The following is a 14,444-nucleotide window of genomic DNA, read 5'->3' as shown; positions in this document are numbered from 1 at the left end:
CTTCTCTAAAGTCTTTTATTTCTCACCACTGCCTTCCTTAATGCATCCTGCCTTTTAATTTTCCCCTTTATATGAACTTTTAAGTGCTCTCTTTATGCCATTTTATATTCTAGTCTCTTGTCATTTAATGACAAAAAAAGATATTCAACTTACTCTCTTCTGTGTAAATTTCAAATTCCAAGTAATTTTTGTGTGTTTGTATGTATGTGAAAGAATAAAATTTGTGAAAACACACACTTTTCTTGTGCCCAAGAAAAGCTTTTTTAGCATTTTTGCTTTTTTATGGTAATCTTTAAAGGCTCTAAATCATAGTTTGAGGGGAGAGCATTTTCCCGTCATAGAGGATACTATACAGGAATGGGAAGTTGAGCATCTTACAAGGTAAGAAGCATTCAAGTTAGTTTGGTTCGGACCTAGAGTGCTGGAGGCCAGATGATGCATGATTTGCCTGGGAAGTGAGGTTAAACTCAGCTTCAGAAGGAATGCAGATTTCAAATTTAAAGGAGCTTGGTATTCTTTTTTTCCCAGTATGCAGTGGTGAATCACAATCAGGTCTGTGTCCTAGGAATATTAATTTTTTTATTTTTTAGATTTTTGCAAGGCAATGGGGTTAAGTGGTTTGCCCAAGGCCACACAAGCTAGGTCATTATGAAGTGTCTGAGGCCGGATTTGAACTCAGGTCCTCCTGACTCCAGGGCCAGTGCTCTATTCACTGTGCCACCTAGCCGCCCCTAGGAATATTAATTTGGCAGCTTTTTGGTCATTTCTCTGAGGGTGAGATTAGAGTCAGGGCAACATATATGAAATTTCTCTTGAGTCAAGGTAAGGGACAGTAAGGACTTGCATTTAAATCATAGATCTTTAGTATGGAGGAAAGAAATGGCTTAAGAAATAGTTTCAGATGTAGAATCACCAAGACTTGGCAAGTGATTTGATTTTAAGAAGTACGTGTAAATGAAGAAATGAGGATGCACCTGTGGTTTGAAAATTTGTGTGACTTACTGGAACACTGGAGAATTCAGAAAGAAAGAAAATGGTGTACAAAAAGATGTTTTTTTTTTTTTTTTGTTTGTTTTTTTAGGCTGCATTGAGGATGCTTCTTGGATGAAGAGACTCCTATGCCAATGCAGAGAGAGTCCCATGGAGTAGAGTCTCCTAAGCAGCCTGGAGCTAAAAGGAACAGATGGTATAAAATCCACTTTTATCCTCAATTCTTTTATTTTTCTCAGCAATTCTCATTAACCAGAGAGTTCTGACATAACTTTTTGAAACCTGAGAGAATATGCAAAACCCTAATCTGGGTGTCAAAGTTAATCAGCATAAAGGGACTGATTATTGGATAAATAAGGGAGAAGATAACAGTGAGACGGAATCCCCAGTACCTAGTTGCCTTATCAGAAACTATATAAATAATAGTAGGGGAACTGGCAGCATTACAACAGACAAAACTGCCCACCAGCATCAGGATAGCTTTGGTGGCTTTGGTCTCATGAGAGGTTCTGGGTGAGAGGCTGATGCTGTGAATGTGTTGGACTTGCTCTTTGTGTCTATAGAGGACTGACACCATATAGCCACTTGAGCAGAGCATGAGGCCCATAAAGAGAGCATCAACAGCTGACTTCCAAATTAGAATTTTCATAGAGAATGCAGCATGCAAATTGAAAGAGCTATGCCCAAGCCTCCATCTTCCTGTACTGTTATTCTTTGGATCTATTGTAACCACACTCACTATGACATCTATCAGAATATTGAAAATCCAGCAGCACAAAGAGCAGGGAACAATATATTTGGGCACCCTTGTTTTCATTTCAGCCCACATCTGGTTGTTTGGACTGATGATGATAGCTTGGAAAACACTCAGAAGACTGGTGCTACAAAGGGAAATACCTCTTGTGGCTCTTATTAAATAACTTAAGATTTTACCAATCATATCATCCAAGAAAGATTTCCACCCCCACAAGTCCATTATTATGGGGATTCCTCTGAAAATAATCATCAGGGTGTGAGTTAAGGCCAGGTTGATGGTTATCAGGTTAATGTATTTTTTTCTTTGTCCAGTGATGAACTTCAGGCAGTGTAGATAAAGAAGGAACAGGTTTCCTAGAACTCCAAACAAAAGCACAGTCAAGTAGAGGATCTCTAGACCTTCTTTATGAGAGCTCATTCCTTGGAGAACTTTTCTGGAGCTCCAAAGTGACCTGGGGAGAAAGAGAGGGCAATGCGACTTTTCCAGACTAATGATTTCCCTAATAAAATTCCCCAACATATTTGACCTTTGACCTTCTATCGGAGGAATGGCAAACCTTCCAGTTAAGTAGTAGCACTTGAGCATTTATGAGGCATGTATTCAAATGATCAAAGTAGGTAGCTGTCTCAGTGGATTGAGTGACAACTCTGAAGTCAGAAAAATCTGAGTTCAAATGTCCCCTCCAATTTAATGGATATGGAACCCTAGACAAATCCTTTAACTTTGTTTGCCACAATTTCCTCACCTGTAAAAGGAACTAGAGAAGGAAATGGCAAATCATTTCACTGTCTTTGCCAAAAGAAAACTAAATGGGATGGGAGTGACTTGGGTGGATCTGAGGATTAGAATAATTATTTTAGTGCTTGAGTGGAGATTGGCTTGGAGCCAGAAAACATTTGTTCTACTTTAAATCCTGACTCAGACATACTTGTTGTGTGATCCAGGGCAACTCATATAACTTCCTTCAGACTCAATTTTCTTATTTGTAAAATGGGAATAAAATTAGCAACTATTTGTTAGGGTTTTCAGGATAAAATGAGTTAACATAAGTAAAATACTTTCCAAATAACAAAGCACTTTGTAAATACTAGCTGTTAAATATAATAAGTTTCTTAAAACTATTTCAGGCAAAAGAGTGATTTCTTTAGAAGAGTACTCAGGGGGGGCGGAGCCAAGATGGCTACAAGAAGGGATCCAGTCTTAGGAGCTCTCTGATAAAATTCATCAGCTAAGGACTCTAACTAAACTTTCAAGAGACAGAACCCACAAAGGGACCTAGTGAGGCAGTTCTCCTACTCAAGGTAACCTGGAAAAGAGCAGAAAGGCTCTGCTCCCCGGGGTCAGAGGGGCGGCCCGCCAGAGGGGTGGCGCACCAGAGCCAAAGAACTTCAGCCTCCCAGAGGCAGCCCCAGGGTGCTGGGAGCCAGGCTCACAGCAGCGGGGGAGTCTCCTGAGCTGCACCCCGGGGAACACCGAGCACAAAGTGGGGGAACAGCTCGGGACCTCTGCCAGAGCTAGCATGTGGAGCCCAGCCCTCAGGGCACACAGCCAGCAGCTTGGTCTTTCCCCAGCCCTGATCCAGGAAACAGAAGCAGGCGGAGCTGGTAAGCAGGAGCCTCCAGGGCATGAGCCCATTGAGCTGAGGGAGGGGAGTGAAGAGAGACTGTGAGCTCTGTCCTCTGCCCCTGGAACAGGACTCTGGGGCTCTGACCACCTTCAGATCCTGATCCCAGTCTAGGCCCCCCCATAAAACAACAGTGCCCCCCCACACCTCGGCCCCGTGGCAGAGGGAGGCGCTTATGGTCATTCACAGACCAGGAAGGAGGACAGAGCCTCACACACTGAGACCCTTGTGGGAGTGTCCCAAAAGCTCAGGAAGTACCACCAAACCAGGCCCAGGCTGGGAAAATGAGCAAGCAAAGAAACAAATAGGAAGACTATTGAGAAATATTTTGCAAATGAGCCCAAGAAGGATCAAAATACTCAGTCTGAAGATGAGGAAGCACAAGCTCCTGCATCTAAAGACTCCATGAAAAACAGAAATTGGGCTCAGGCTATGACAGAGCTCAAAAAAGACTTTGAAAATCAAATGAGGGAGTTGGAAGAAAAACTGGGAAAAGAAAGGAGAGAGATGCAGGAAAAAACATGAAAATGAAGTCAACAGCTTAGTCAAGGAAATCCAAAAAAATGCTGAAGAAAATAGCATGCTAAAAACCAGTTTAGGTCAAATGGATAAAACAGTTCACAAAGTTATTGAGGAGAAGAATGCTTTAAAAAGCAAAATTGACCAGATGGAAAAAGAGATAAGAAAAGTCTCTGAGGAGAACAAATCCTTCAGACAAAGAATAGAATTCAGGGAGATTGATGAGTTTAACAGAAATCAGGAATCAATACTTCAAAACAAAAAAAAATGAAAAATTAGAGGAAAATGTGAAATATCTCATTGAAAAAACAACTGACATGGAAAACAGACTTAGGAAAGATAATTTAAAAATTATTGGAATACCTGAAAGTCATGATCAGGAAAAGAGCCTTGACATCATTTTCAAAGAATTACTAGAGGAAAATTGCCCTGATACTCTAGAAGGAGAGGGCAAAATAGAAATGGAGAGAATCCACTGATCCCCCAGAGAAAGAGATCCCCAAAAAACCAACCCCTAGGAATATTATAGCCAAGTTCCAGAACTCCCAAGTCAAAGAGAAAATATTACAAGCAGCCAGAAGGACACAGTTCAAATATCATGGAGCTGCAGTCAGGATCACACAGGACTTAGCAGCAGCTACATTGGAAGCTTGTAGGGCTTGGAATACAATATACCAGAAGGCAAAAGAGCACGAATGCAGCCAAGAATGAACTACCCAGCAAGGCTGAATGTCCTCTTCCAGGGAAAAAGATGGACTTTCAATGAACCAGGGGAATTTCAAAGGTTCCTTTTGGAATGGCCAGAGCTGAACAGAAGGTTTGATCTTCAAATACAGGACTTAGGTGAAGCAAGGAGATTGGAGGAGAGGGGGGAAATATGAGGGACTTAATGAGGATGAACTGCATGTATTCCTGCATAGAAAAATGACACTGATAATACTCATATGAACCTTCTCAGTTAATAGAGCAGCTAGAGAGAGCTTTTATAGTTGAAGCACAGGAGAAAGCTGGTGTAAAAATGGAGTCAATAGAACAAAAGGGAAATGGAATGGGAGAAAGAAAAAGGAGAGGGGGAATAGTCCAAGATATTTCACATAAGATTTTTTTTATTACAATGAGCTATTGCAATGATATGGAAGTGGGGAGGCAAGGGGGAATGAGGGAACCTTTGCTCTCATCAGAGATGGCTAGGAGAGGAAACAGCATATATACTCAATGGGGTATAGACATCTGGAGGAAGAAGGAGGGGGGAGCAGGGGGAAGGGGTGGGGATGTGAATAAAGGAGAGGATGGACCATGTGGGGAGAGTGTTCAGATATAACACATTTTCTTTCTTATTTCTTGCAAGGGGCTGGGATTGGAAGGCCTGCCCAGGACCACAGGGCCAGGTGGATTCTGGGCCTAAGGGGTGGATCTGGAGGCTCAGGGCTTCTTGGCCCCAGGACCAGGGATCTGTCTGCTGTGCCACTCAGCGACCCTACAACAGAGTCAGAGTGAAAGGAGAGAGAAAATATAGTACATGGTAGTGGAGAAGTATGAAAGGAGGGAGTTGCAATCAGCAATGGCAATGGTGGAAAATATGGAAATAACTTTTGTGATGGACTTATCATAAAGAATGAGATCCACCCCCCCCCAAAAGAAGAGTATTCAGGCACCAGCCCTGGAGTCAGGAATACCTGAGTTCAAATCCAGCCTCAGACACTTAATAATTACCTAGCTGTGTGGCCTTGGGCAAGCCACTTAACCCCATTGCCTAGCAAAAACCTTAAAAAAAAGAAGAGTACTCAGGCTTCACATATCAGTCACCTTGTCAACTGATGAAAAAGTTAAGACTCCCAGAGATATTTCCCTCTGTTGTTTACAAAGTCAGGAGGGAAATGCTCAGGATGCTGGGAGACACCTTCTTGCTTGGAAGAGACACTAAGAAAACAGATAGTATTGTACAAAGTTGATAATCTTTGTGCAGCAGTTTTGGGCAGATTGCTCAATCTTCATTGGCAGGTCACAGAAGAGGTTAATGATTTTCCCTATTCTATGTTTTTGAATAAAATTCAAACTCTTTCCCTGTTCTAGTGTGTTCCTTTTTCTCAATGGCTATCACCTAAAGCTTAAAGGCAAGTTCTTGGAGATTAAAACTTAAAATGTCTAACCTATATATTCTTTTCATTTTATTTTTACCCTACATTTTTAAGGTTTTAGCAGTTTTAGATTTCACTGTTTTTGTGCCCATGATTTTTGGATATGGATGGGCATTTTAAGAAGGGACAGATCTTAATTATCCACTCAGCCATGCTCCTTAGAAGGAAAGAGGTCTATAACTTTTCAGATCCCATCTCTATTCTGAACCAGGCTGATTTAGTTGAAAGATGAGGGTCTTGATAATTTTGACTTGGAAATGGAGTAGACTACATTTTAACAATGCTAAATATGGGATCCCTAAAAAAATGTTAGAACAGATTTTTGAATCTAGTCAAACTGGCCTTGAAATAAGGTGAGGCTACCTCTATTTCAAATTAATTCTTTTATTTTTAAATTAAATAATCTCTGGATTTTTCTCTGATTTTAGATTTTATCACCTTATATTTATAATTGCCTGCTTTTTTATTGGGCAGGTGTTTGTCCTTAGATTATGGCACTTTTTTTTTATAAGGGGCCTGGTGTATTAGGTCTATTTTTTGGCACCTTGGTAGAGTGTCTGATAAGGCAGTTTTTAGTCTGGCATCCTACTGTCTTTCTCTGTCTGTGTTGTGTTTTTAATACCTTCTTTTGTGAGAAAAAAATGGGTTTTCCCTGAAGTCTCTCTGGTATGAGAATTTGTTTCATGGTTCTCTGCCTCAGTGTATATGTTTTGTATGTATTTGTTTAAGTTGTGTGTTTTTTGTGGAATAGGCAGACTCACTCTCTCTGCTGTCTCTGCCTGGTCGACTTGTTATGTCTCTGAGTCCTGATTGGCCATTCTCCCCTTCCTTACTAAGTCAGTATCTTGCTGCCTTCTCTTTCCCCTTTTCTCTATTTCACAGCAAGGAAATAGGGGAAATGGGATTTTTTTTTCCATTTCTAAAAACTCTTGATTTTTCTCACCAGACAGATTTTCCTGAAAATCATGCTACTTTTGAAGGGGAAAGAGTTCTTTTTTTCTCTTTCTAACTTTTTTTTTAAACTTCTGGTCTTGAGACTGACACTGGGAAATTCCATCCTTCCCTTTTTGTTATTCACTGTGTCTTGAATTGCTATTTCATTTGGATAAAATCATAGGGCTATAGCAATGCATTTTTTTTTATTTCCTTAAGGATCATGATTGCTATTAGCATTTTTACATATTAGCATCTTGTGACAAGCCCTAGACCCACTGCTTAGGAGTTATACAGAATTATACTTTATAACACATGATTGTTAAACCCAAAACTGTAAACATTAAGAATATATAGGATTAAAATAAAATGACAGAAATTAGAGATTAGACATGAAGTTTTATTCTCTGGGATTTACCTTAAACCTATAGGTAGAGGCCATTATGGTTATGACCACCCCAAGTCTAGGGAGATCTGGACTTTAACAGCAGCAAGATGGTGAATTGGGAAAGAAGAATATATATGAGTTGACAAATCTTTCTACTTCCCTGGAGACAATTGTATTGTTTTATAGGGCATCTTATCAAAGAGAATTATCCTAATGCTATCTTGCCTCAGGGAGGTCACCTTCTTCCAAGAGTTTAAGTACTTAGGAGAACAGGATAAGTATTCCTTTCTAGGACTAAAGGAGAACACATTTCATTCCTCACAACAGCTGAAGAAAAGCAACATAAGTAGTTAGAGTTAGAAAATTCTTTGGCAACATCATATGACCATATTTTCAAATGAAAAGTCAATAATGCCTTACCAGGATCTCTTAGCTAGTGTCTGTTCCTGCCTATTCCAATTCAGACTCCCATAGCACCTTCCCATGGGATATTGAATAGATTTTGGGTAAACAATGGTGATAATAATATTGATTCCATTTCTAATCCTCATGTTGTTCATAAAATGCTTAGCACAGGTCCTAGCATATAACAAGGACATTAATAATGCTTATTTTCCCCTCCCTTTCCTCACTTCCTTTCCTGGCCTGTAGGCAGAATTGATTGGGTGTACTGGACAGCACAGGATCATTCTTTGCTGTCAATGGATCCAGAATGTCCAGATTCTGAGTCTCAATATTTGGTATACAGTAACTGCTTAATAATTGTTTGTGATTGAATGATTGATTTACAGACAACTGTGTTGTTGCCTAATGGGGCTCAGTGGTAGGAAGCAGAGAAACTAAAGTCTCAGGAAGCAGAGACCAGGGTATCTTTCCTTTCATAATTATCTCTAAACATAATAAATTAAGCCAGGATCTTGAGCTTCCTCAGAGATGTCTTGTGGTCTATAGTCATGTTAACTTCTCTCTCCACTGAAGGGAGCTAAATTAGAGTTCATCTCTTGTTCCTTAGTCTGGGATCTCATTCAATAACTGTAACCCCTGCTCTTCATCAAGATGTTGAGGTAATAATTAACATGGACTCAGTAAATTTCTGGGGCTGCCATTGAGGCAGCATCCTACAACATCTGGATTTGACATGGAGATTTTTTCCTCCTTCCCTATCCCCCACATGCTCCCCTGCCATAGTCTGGAAGCATAGGGTACAAAGCAGGGAGAGAAGAGGAAGAGGTGTAACCATACCCCCCACCCCCCACCATCGCAGGTATCAAGACCTTCCTGTGTCCCAGAGACATGATTATCTCTATTTAGTCAACTTTCCTCTAATTCTTGCCCTGTCCCCACCACCCAGAGACCTAGCAGTCTGCTTTCTCCTGTAAGGAATTCTACCAGTTCCTTTCCCTAAGGCTGAGAGATCTTCAATAACTCACCATGTTGTTCTCTGTTACGAGGCAGCAGAACTGTGCAGATTGGAGAGTATGAGTGACTGAGGCAGGCACTGCCAGGGTAGAAATTATAGGGAAAACTGAGTTGGATCTCACCTCCCCCGGGAGTTGAAGTTATAATGTTATCTGATGGAAAGGTGACACTGTTGACTCAGGGAAACTGGAGGTTTCTGAAGATGAAGACAAAATTAACTTTTGTCTCAGGTGCAAATACCTATCAACAATGATTGTTGGTTAATTAAAATCTCCAAAGGAGCATCTGTGTTTACTAAAAGAGAAAGGTTTTCTTTTCCTAGTAGGAAAGAGAAAGTGAGGATCAGTAAGAATTATATAGAAGAGTATTGGAGGGACCTCTGAATTCTTCTGAGGGTGTCTAAGCCCAGATTTTGAGGTTCCTAATGATATATATATATATATATATATATATATATATATATATACATACATATATATTTAATATATTTTAATAAATATATTTTTGACTGTGATGCCCCTGAGGTTATTTCTCTTTCTAATTCCATTCCCTCGTTGCATCTTTCGTGTGTGTGTGTGTGTGTGTGTGTGTGTGTGTGTGTGTGTTTTATATTTACCCTTTCCAAAGCAAAGAATTTTCTGATAAACACTGAATTTTTTCTTTTAGGACTAGTTGGGATTGTGTCCACAGGGATAGTCAATCCTCCTCAGGATGCTCTCAGTGTTCATTCATATCCTTCAGAATCATGGCAGAAGTGCTATCCTTTAATGTATTCTTAAATAATGCCCAGATGCCTTTATACCTTCAGGAAGTGACTTTCAGAGAAAGAATGATCTCTATAGACATCATTTGAACTAGATTACTCCTCTATTAATGGCCATTATTATTCAAGGGAACTCCAAGGACCAAAACTTTTCAGTCAAGCTTCACTTAAGACTATAGTCATCCATTTCTCTTAGTGGATTGGTCAAAATTTTCATTGAATTACCTTTTCAGAGTTCAATTTGCTTAGGGGAATATAGATTTCTTGAGGGCCTATCATAGGTATGAAGATTGAATATGCTCATTTTCCCCTTCCATGTGTCAGCAAGGAAGACTGTGATCATTGGACTTCCCCGATTCATGATCTACTTGGGACATGAACACCTTTCTCAGTCTTTAAGGAGTCTCCAGCTGCTGCTGCTGCTGATGTGATAATGTTTATCCTTTGTTAATGATGAAGACTATGACATCAGGGAAGTGATGCCTTGAGAAGCACATGAATTGGATTTGCGTAAGGGGGACTGGACTAAGACACCAGTCTCACTTTCTCCTCCAGATCCATCTGGCTCCAGTGGTCAGATATGAATAAGGAGGACTAGTGACTTGCCCAAGGTCACAAAACTATTAAGTGTCTGAAAACAGATTTCAACAAGGTCCTCCTGCCTTCAGGCCAGTGCTCTATCCACTGTGACGTCTAGCTGCCCTGAAATTAGATAATTTAATGTTAAGGAAATGATAGATTACAGAAAAAAATTATAGAAACAAAAATGTCATCAGAGTAGTCTATAACAATGCATCCTATCAAAACATAGAGTATGCAGCTAAGGGATACAACTACACAGTCTTTATGAGAAAATTTTCTCTCTAAATACTTTCAGCAACAATGAGAAAGGACAAATGAATGATTTGGACATGCAACTAAAAATAGGAAAATAAGAAATTAACTCTTACATGTAAATAGAAATTCTGAAAATTAAAAAAATAACCAAAATTTATAGGAGAGTGACCACATTGAATTGTTATATAAACATGTGAATAAACATTAATAACATAAGAGATTACATTATTTGATTTTTAAAAAGGAAGGAAAAACATTTTATGTTAAAAATAAAAAAAGGAAGATTCATTGCATTTAAATAGGAAACAAAGAAAGTTATCTGAAATATTTTGTCCAATATTTACCAACAAAACCATAATGTAAATCACATGAATAGATTACAAAAATGTAAAAATCTAGATTAATGGGAAAATATGCTATGTAAGCAACCCTATAGTAAAAAATAATTTTACCAGTAAATGTTTAACTTTCTAAGAAAAAGAGAATCTCTTTTAATAGATATATAACAGAGAAGGAGAGAAGGCAACAACTCTATAACCCAACTTGGGTTAAGGACTCACTATTTGATTTAAACCTGTGGGAAACTTGAAAGTATTCTGGCAGATATTAGATATAGACTATCAACTCACTGCTGGTCCTCAAGTCCCTTCTCTTCAATCCATCCATTTTAACTACTGTTACTCCATCTATTCAATAAACTCCAGTGGCTCTTTATCACCTCCAGGATCAAAAGCAAAATGATCTAGCCCTTCAAAGCCTAAATAAACCCTTCCCGTCTTTCTAGTTTTCTCACATCTTACTCCCCACCATTTATCTTCTGACCCAATGCCTCTAGTCTTCTGATTGTTCCGGTAAGAAGACATTCTCTTTCTTGGCCCCATGGCCTTTTCTCTAACTGTCCTTCATATTGGAACTCTCCCTCCTCTGTTCTGACTATAATTTCTTGACTTTCTTTAACTACCAACTTAAATTCCTTTTCTCCAGGAAGCTTTCCATAATGTCCCTTAATCCAGTGTTTTTTCTCTTTTAGTTATTTATCCCATACATGGATTGCTTTGTATGCTTGTATTTATTTACATGTTATCTTTCCCATTAGACTGTAAACTCTGTGAGTGAAGACTCTTTTTTGACTCTTTTTATATATCTCTAATACTTCAAACAGTTGCAGTAATTGGAACATAGTAGGGGCTTAATAAATGTTTATTGAATAAATAAATGGATAAGAATTAGGTTTTATCACCCTTAGTTTTTTTCACACTGCCTTGCACATAGCTACCTAATCAATATTTGTTTTGGATCAGGCTAACATTTTCACAAACAATTACTATTATGTTCTTATAATCTCTTTCTACTTTTTAACAAAATACTACCTCATATACCATTTTTCATTGTTTGACCCCTTTGGCTCTCCATGTTTTCTCACTATAGAGATTCTGATCTTTCCTGACATATTGTTCTCTACTTGACATTTCTGTCAGCCTCCAATGCTCGTACAGACTACAAGGGAGACTTTTAATCCATATCTCTTGAAATGTTGAAGTTTATTGTTTTTTGCCTCTTTTTCTGTCTTCAACACTTAGCACAGTGTCAGGAACATTGGTGGGACTTAATAAATATTTATTGAATAACTGAATAAATCACAACCAGATCTTATCCTCCTTGCTTTTTCACATTCTTTTGCACAACATGCTCTATTTTGCATCAGATTAATTTATTCACAAACCCTTAATTCAAGTCTTGCCATATCTTCCTATTAAAAAAAACTCTCTACAATAATTCATATACTGGGGTGGCTAGGTGGTGCAGTGGATAAAGCACCAGCCCCAGAGTCAGGAGTACCTGAGTTCAAATCTGCCCTCAGACACTTAATTACCTAGTTGTGTGGCCTTGGGCAAGCCACTTAACCCCATTTGCCTTGCAAAAAAACCCCTAAAAAATAATTCATATACCAATGTTTGTTGTTTGACCCCTTGGACTCTTCATTTTTTTTCTGCTATAGAAATTCTTAAACTTTCCAGAAGTAAAAACAGTTCTCAGCTGATTTTTTCTTTTTAATTGACATTTTATTTTTGCAAATACATGTTTTGAAAGTTTTTCAACATTCATCCATATGCATAAGTATATTTTTAATTTACAAAATTTCCTTCCACCCTCCCTTCTTATCCCCCACCAGCAGCAAGCAGTCACTTAACACTGTAAAGAAATATTTGTGAAACCATGTTTACAGATTTGCCATTTTCAGTATGAGGAATTGGGATTGAGAGAGATAGATTAAGAGATATTTTTTATAAAGTGTACCTCAGATTCTGAAAGTTTTTTTTAAATTTTGTATTGTTTTGTTTTTCTTCCTTTGGTTGGGGACAGTTGGTCTAATATGATTGTCCTAGCTCTCTGAACTGCTGAGAGGAGATGCTTCCATCAAGGTTGATCATCTCACAATGTTGTTGTTAATGTGTACATTGTTTTCTTGGTTCTGTTCCCTTTGCTCAGCAACAGATCCTGTAACTCATTCCATGCTTCTCTAGAGTCTGACACGTTATGGTTTCTTATAGAACAAAAATATTCCATAGTATTCATGTATCGTAACTTATTTAGCCATTCCCCAATTGATGGGCATCTCCTCAATTTCCAATTCTTTGCCACTACAAAAAGAATTGCTATGAATACTTTGGAACATGTGGGACTATTCACATTTTTTATGATTTCTTCTGGATATTGGCGTAGAATTGGAATTACTGGGCCAAAGAACAGTTTTATTGTTCTTTGGGCATAGTTCCATTTTGATGCATCAGTGTCCCAATCATCCCACAACCTCTTCAGCAGTGATCATTTCCCCTTTTGTCATCTTGGTCAGTCTGATAGGTGTGAAGGGATACCTCAGAGGTATTTTAATTTGCTTTTTTCTAATCAATAATGATCTGGAGCATTTTTTCATATGACTGTATATAACTTTAATGTCTTCATTTGAAAACTGTCTGTTTATATCCATCGATCATTTATCAGTTGGGGGACAACTTGTAGCCCTATAAATTTGATGCAGTTTTCTATATATTTTAGAAATGAGACCTTTATCAGAACTACTAATTTTGAAGATTCTTTCCCAGTTTTCTGCTTTCCTTCTGATTTTGGCAGCATTGATTTTATTAGTGCAAAAACTCTAATATAGTCAAATTTAATATAGTCAAAATCATTCATTTTTCAGTTTATAATGTAATCTATTTCTTATTTGGTCATAAATTTGTTCCCTATCCATAGATCTGATAAAGTATTTCTTGATCTATTAATTTACCTATGGTGTTGCCCTTTATGTCTAAATCCTGTACCCATTTGGACCTTATTTTGGAATAGAGTATGAGATGTGGGTCTGTGCTTAGTTTTTGCCAAATTATTTTCCAGTTTTCCTAACAATTTTTTTTTCAAATAGTGAGTTCTTATTCCATAAGCTGATGTCTTTGGGTTTCTTAGTACATTACTGCAGTCATTTACTGCAGTTTCTTTTGAACCTATCCTAATCCACTGAACTATTACTCTATTTCTTAATACCAGGCAGTTTTTATAGTTTTAGATCTGGAAGAGCTAGGCCACCTCCCTTTACATTTTATTTCATCAGTCCCTTGTTATTCTTGATATTTTCTTGCTCCAGATGAATTTTGTTACGATTTTTTCTATTATGGTAAAATAGTTATTTGATAGTTTGATTGGTATGGCACTGAATAAGCAATTTAATTTGGGTAGAATTGTCATTTTTACGATATTAGCTCAACCTAACCTTGAGAATTTGACATTTTCCCAATTATTTAGATCTGACTTTATTTGGGTGAGAAGTGTTTTATAATTCTGTTCATACAGTTTCTGGATTTGTCTTGGGATGTAGATTCCCCAATATTTAATGGTGTCTACAGTTACTCTAAATGGAAATTCTTTTTTTTTTATCTCTTGCTCTTGGGCTTTGTTGTTCATATATAGAAATGCTGATGATTTATTTGGGGTTATTTCATATCCTGCTACTTTGCTGAATTTATTAATTGTTTTAAGGAGTTTTTAAGATAATTTTCTTAGGTTCTATAAGTATACCA

General features: G+C 38.0%; 1 protein-coding gene across 1 annotated transcript; it reads right to left on the bottom strand.

Annotated features, from left to right (window-relative positions):
- Nucleotides 1–1,225: 1,225 nt before the first annotated feature.
- On the bottom strand, nucleotides 1,226–2,164 carry LOC141519691 (vomeronasal type-1 receptor 1-like). The gene has a single exon (XM_074231858.1). It carries the CDS (start codon nucleotides 2,162–2,164, stop codon nucleotides 1,226–1,228), a length of 939 nt encoding a protein of 312 aa, XP_074087959.1.
- Between the last annotated feature and the right edge of the window lie 12,280 nt (nucleotides 2,165–14,444).

The sequence above is a fragment of the Macrotis lagotis genome, chromosome 3, assembly GCF_037893015.1.
Source record: "Macrotis lagotis isolate mMagLag1 chromosome 3, bilby.v1.9.chrom.fasta, whole genome shotgun sequence".
NCBI lineage: Eukaryota > Metazoa > Chordata > Mammalia > Peramelemorphia > Peramelidae > Macrotis > Macrotis lagotis.
Note: the sequence above shows the minus strand (reverse complement) of the source record. Positions and strands in the feature narration are given on the sequence as shown.

Bases quoted from the DNA above. Each gene is read 5' to 3' on its own strand.
- LOC141519691 (XM_074231858.1), bottom strand. From the start codon at position 2,164: ATGAGCTCTCATAAAGAAGGTCTAGAGATCCTCTACTTGACTGTGCTT.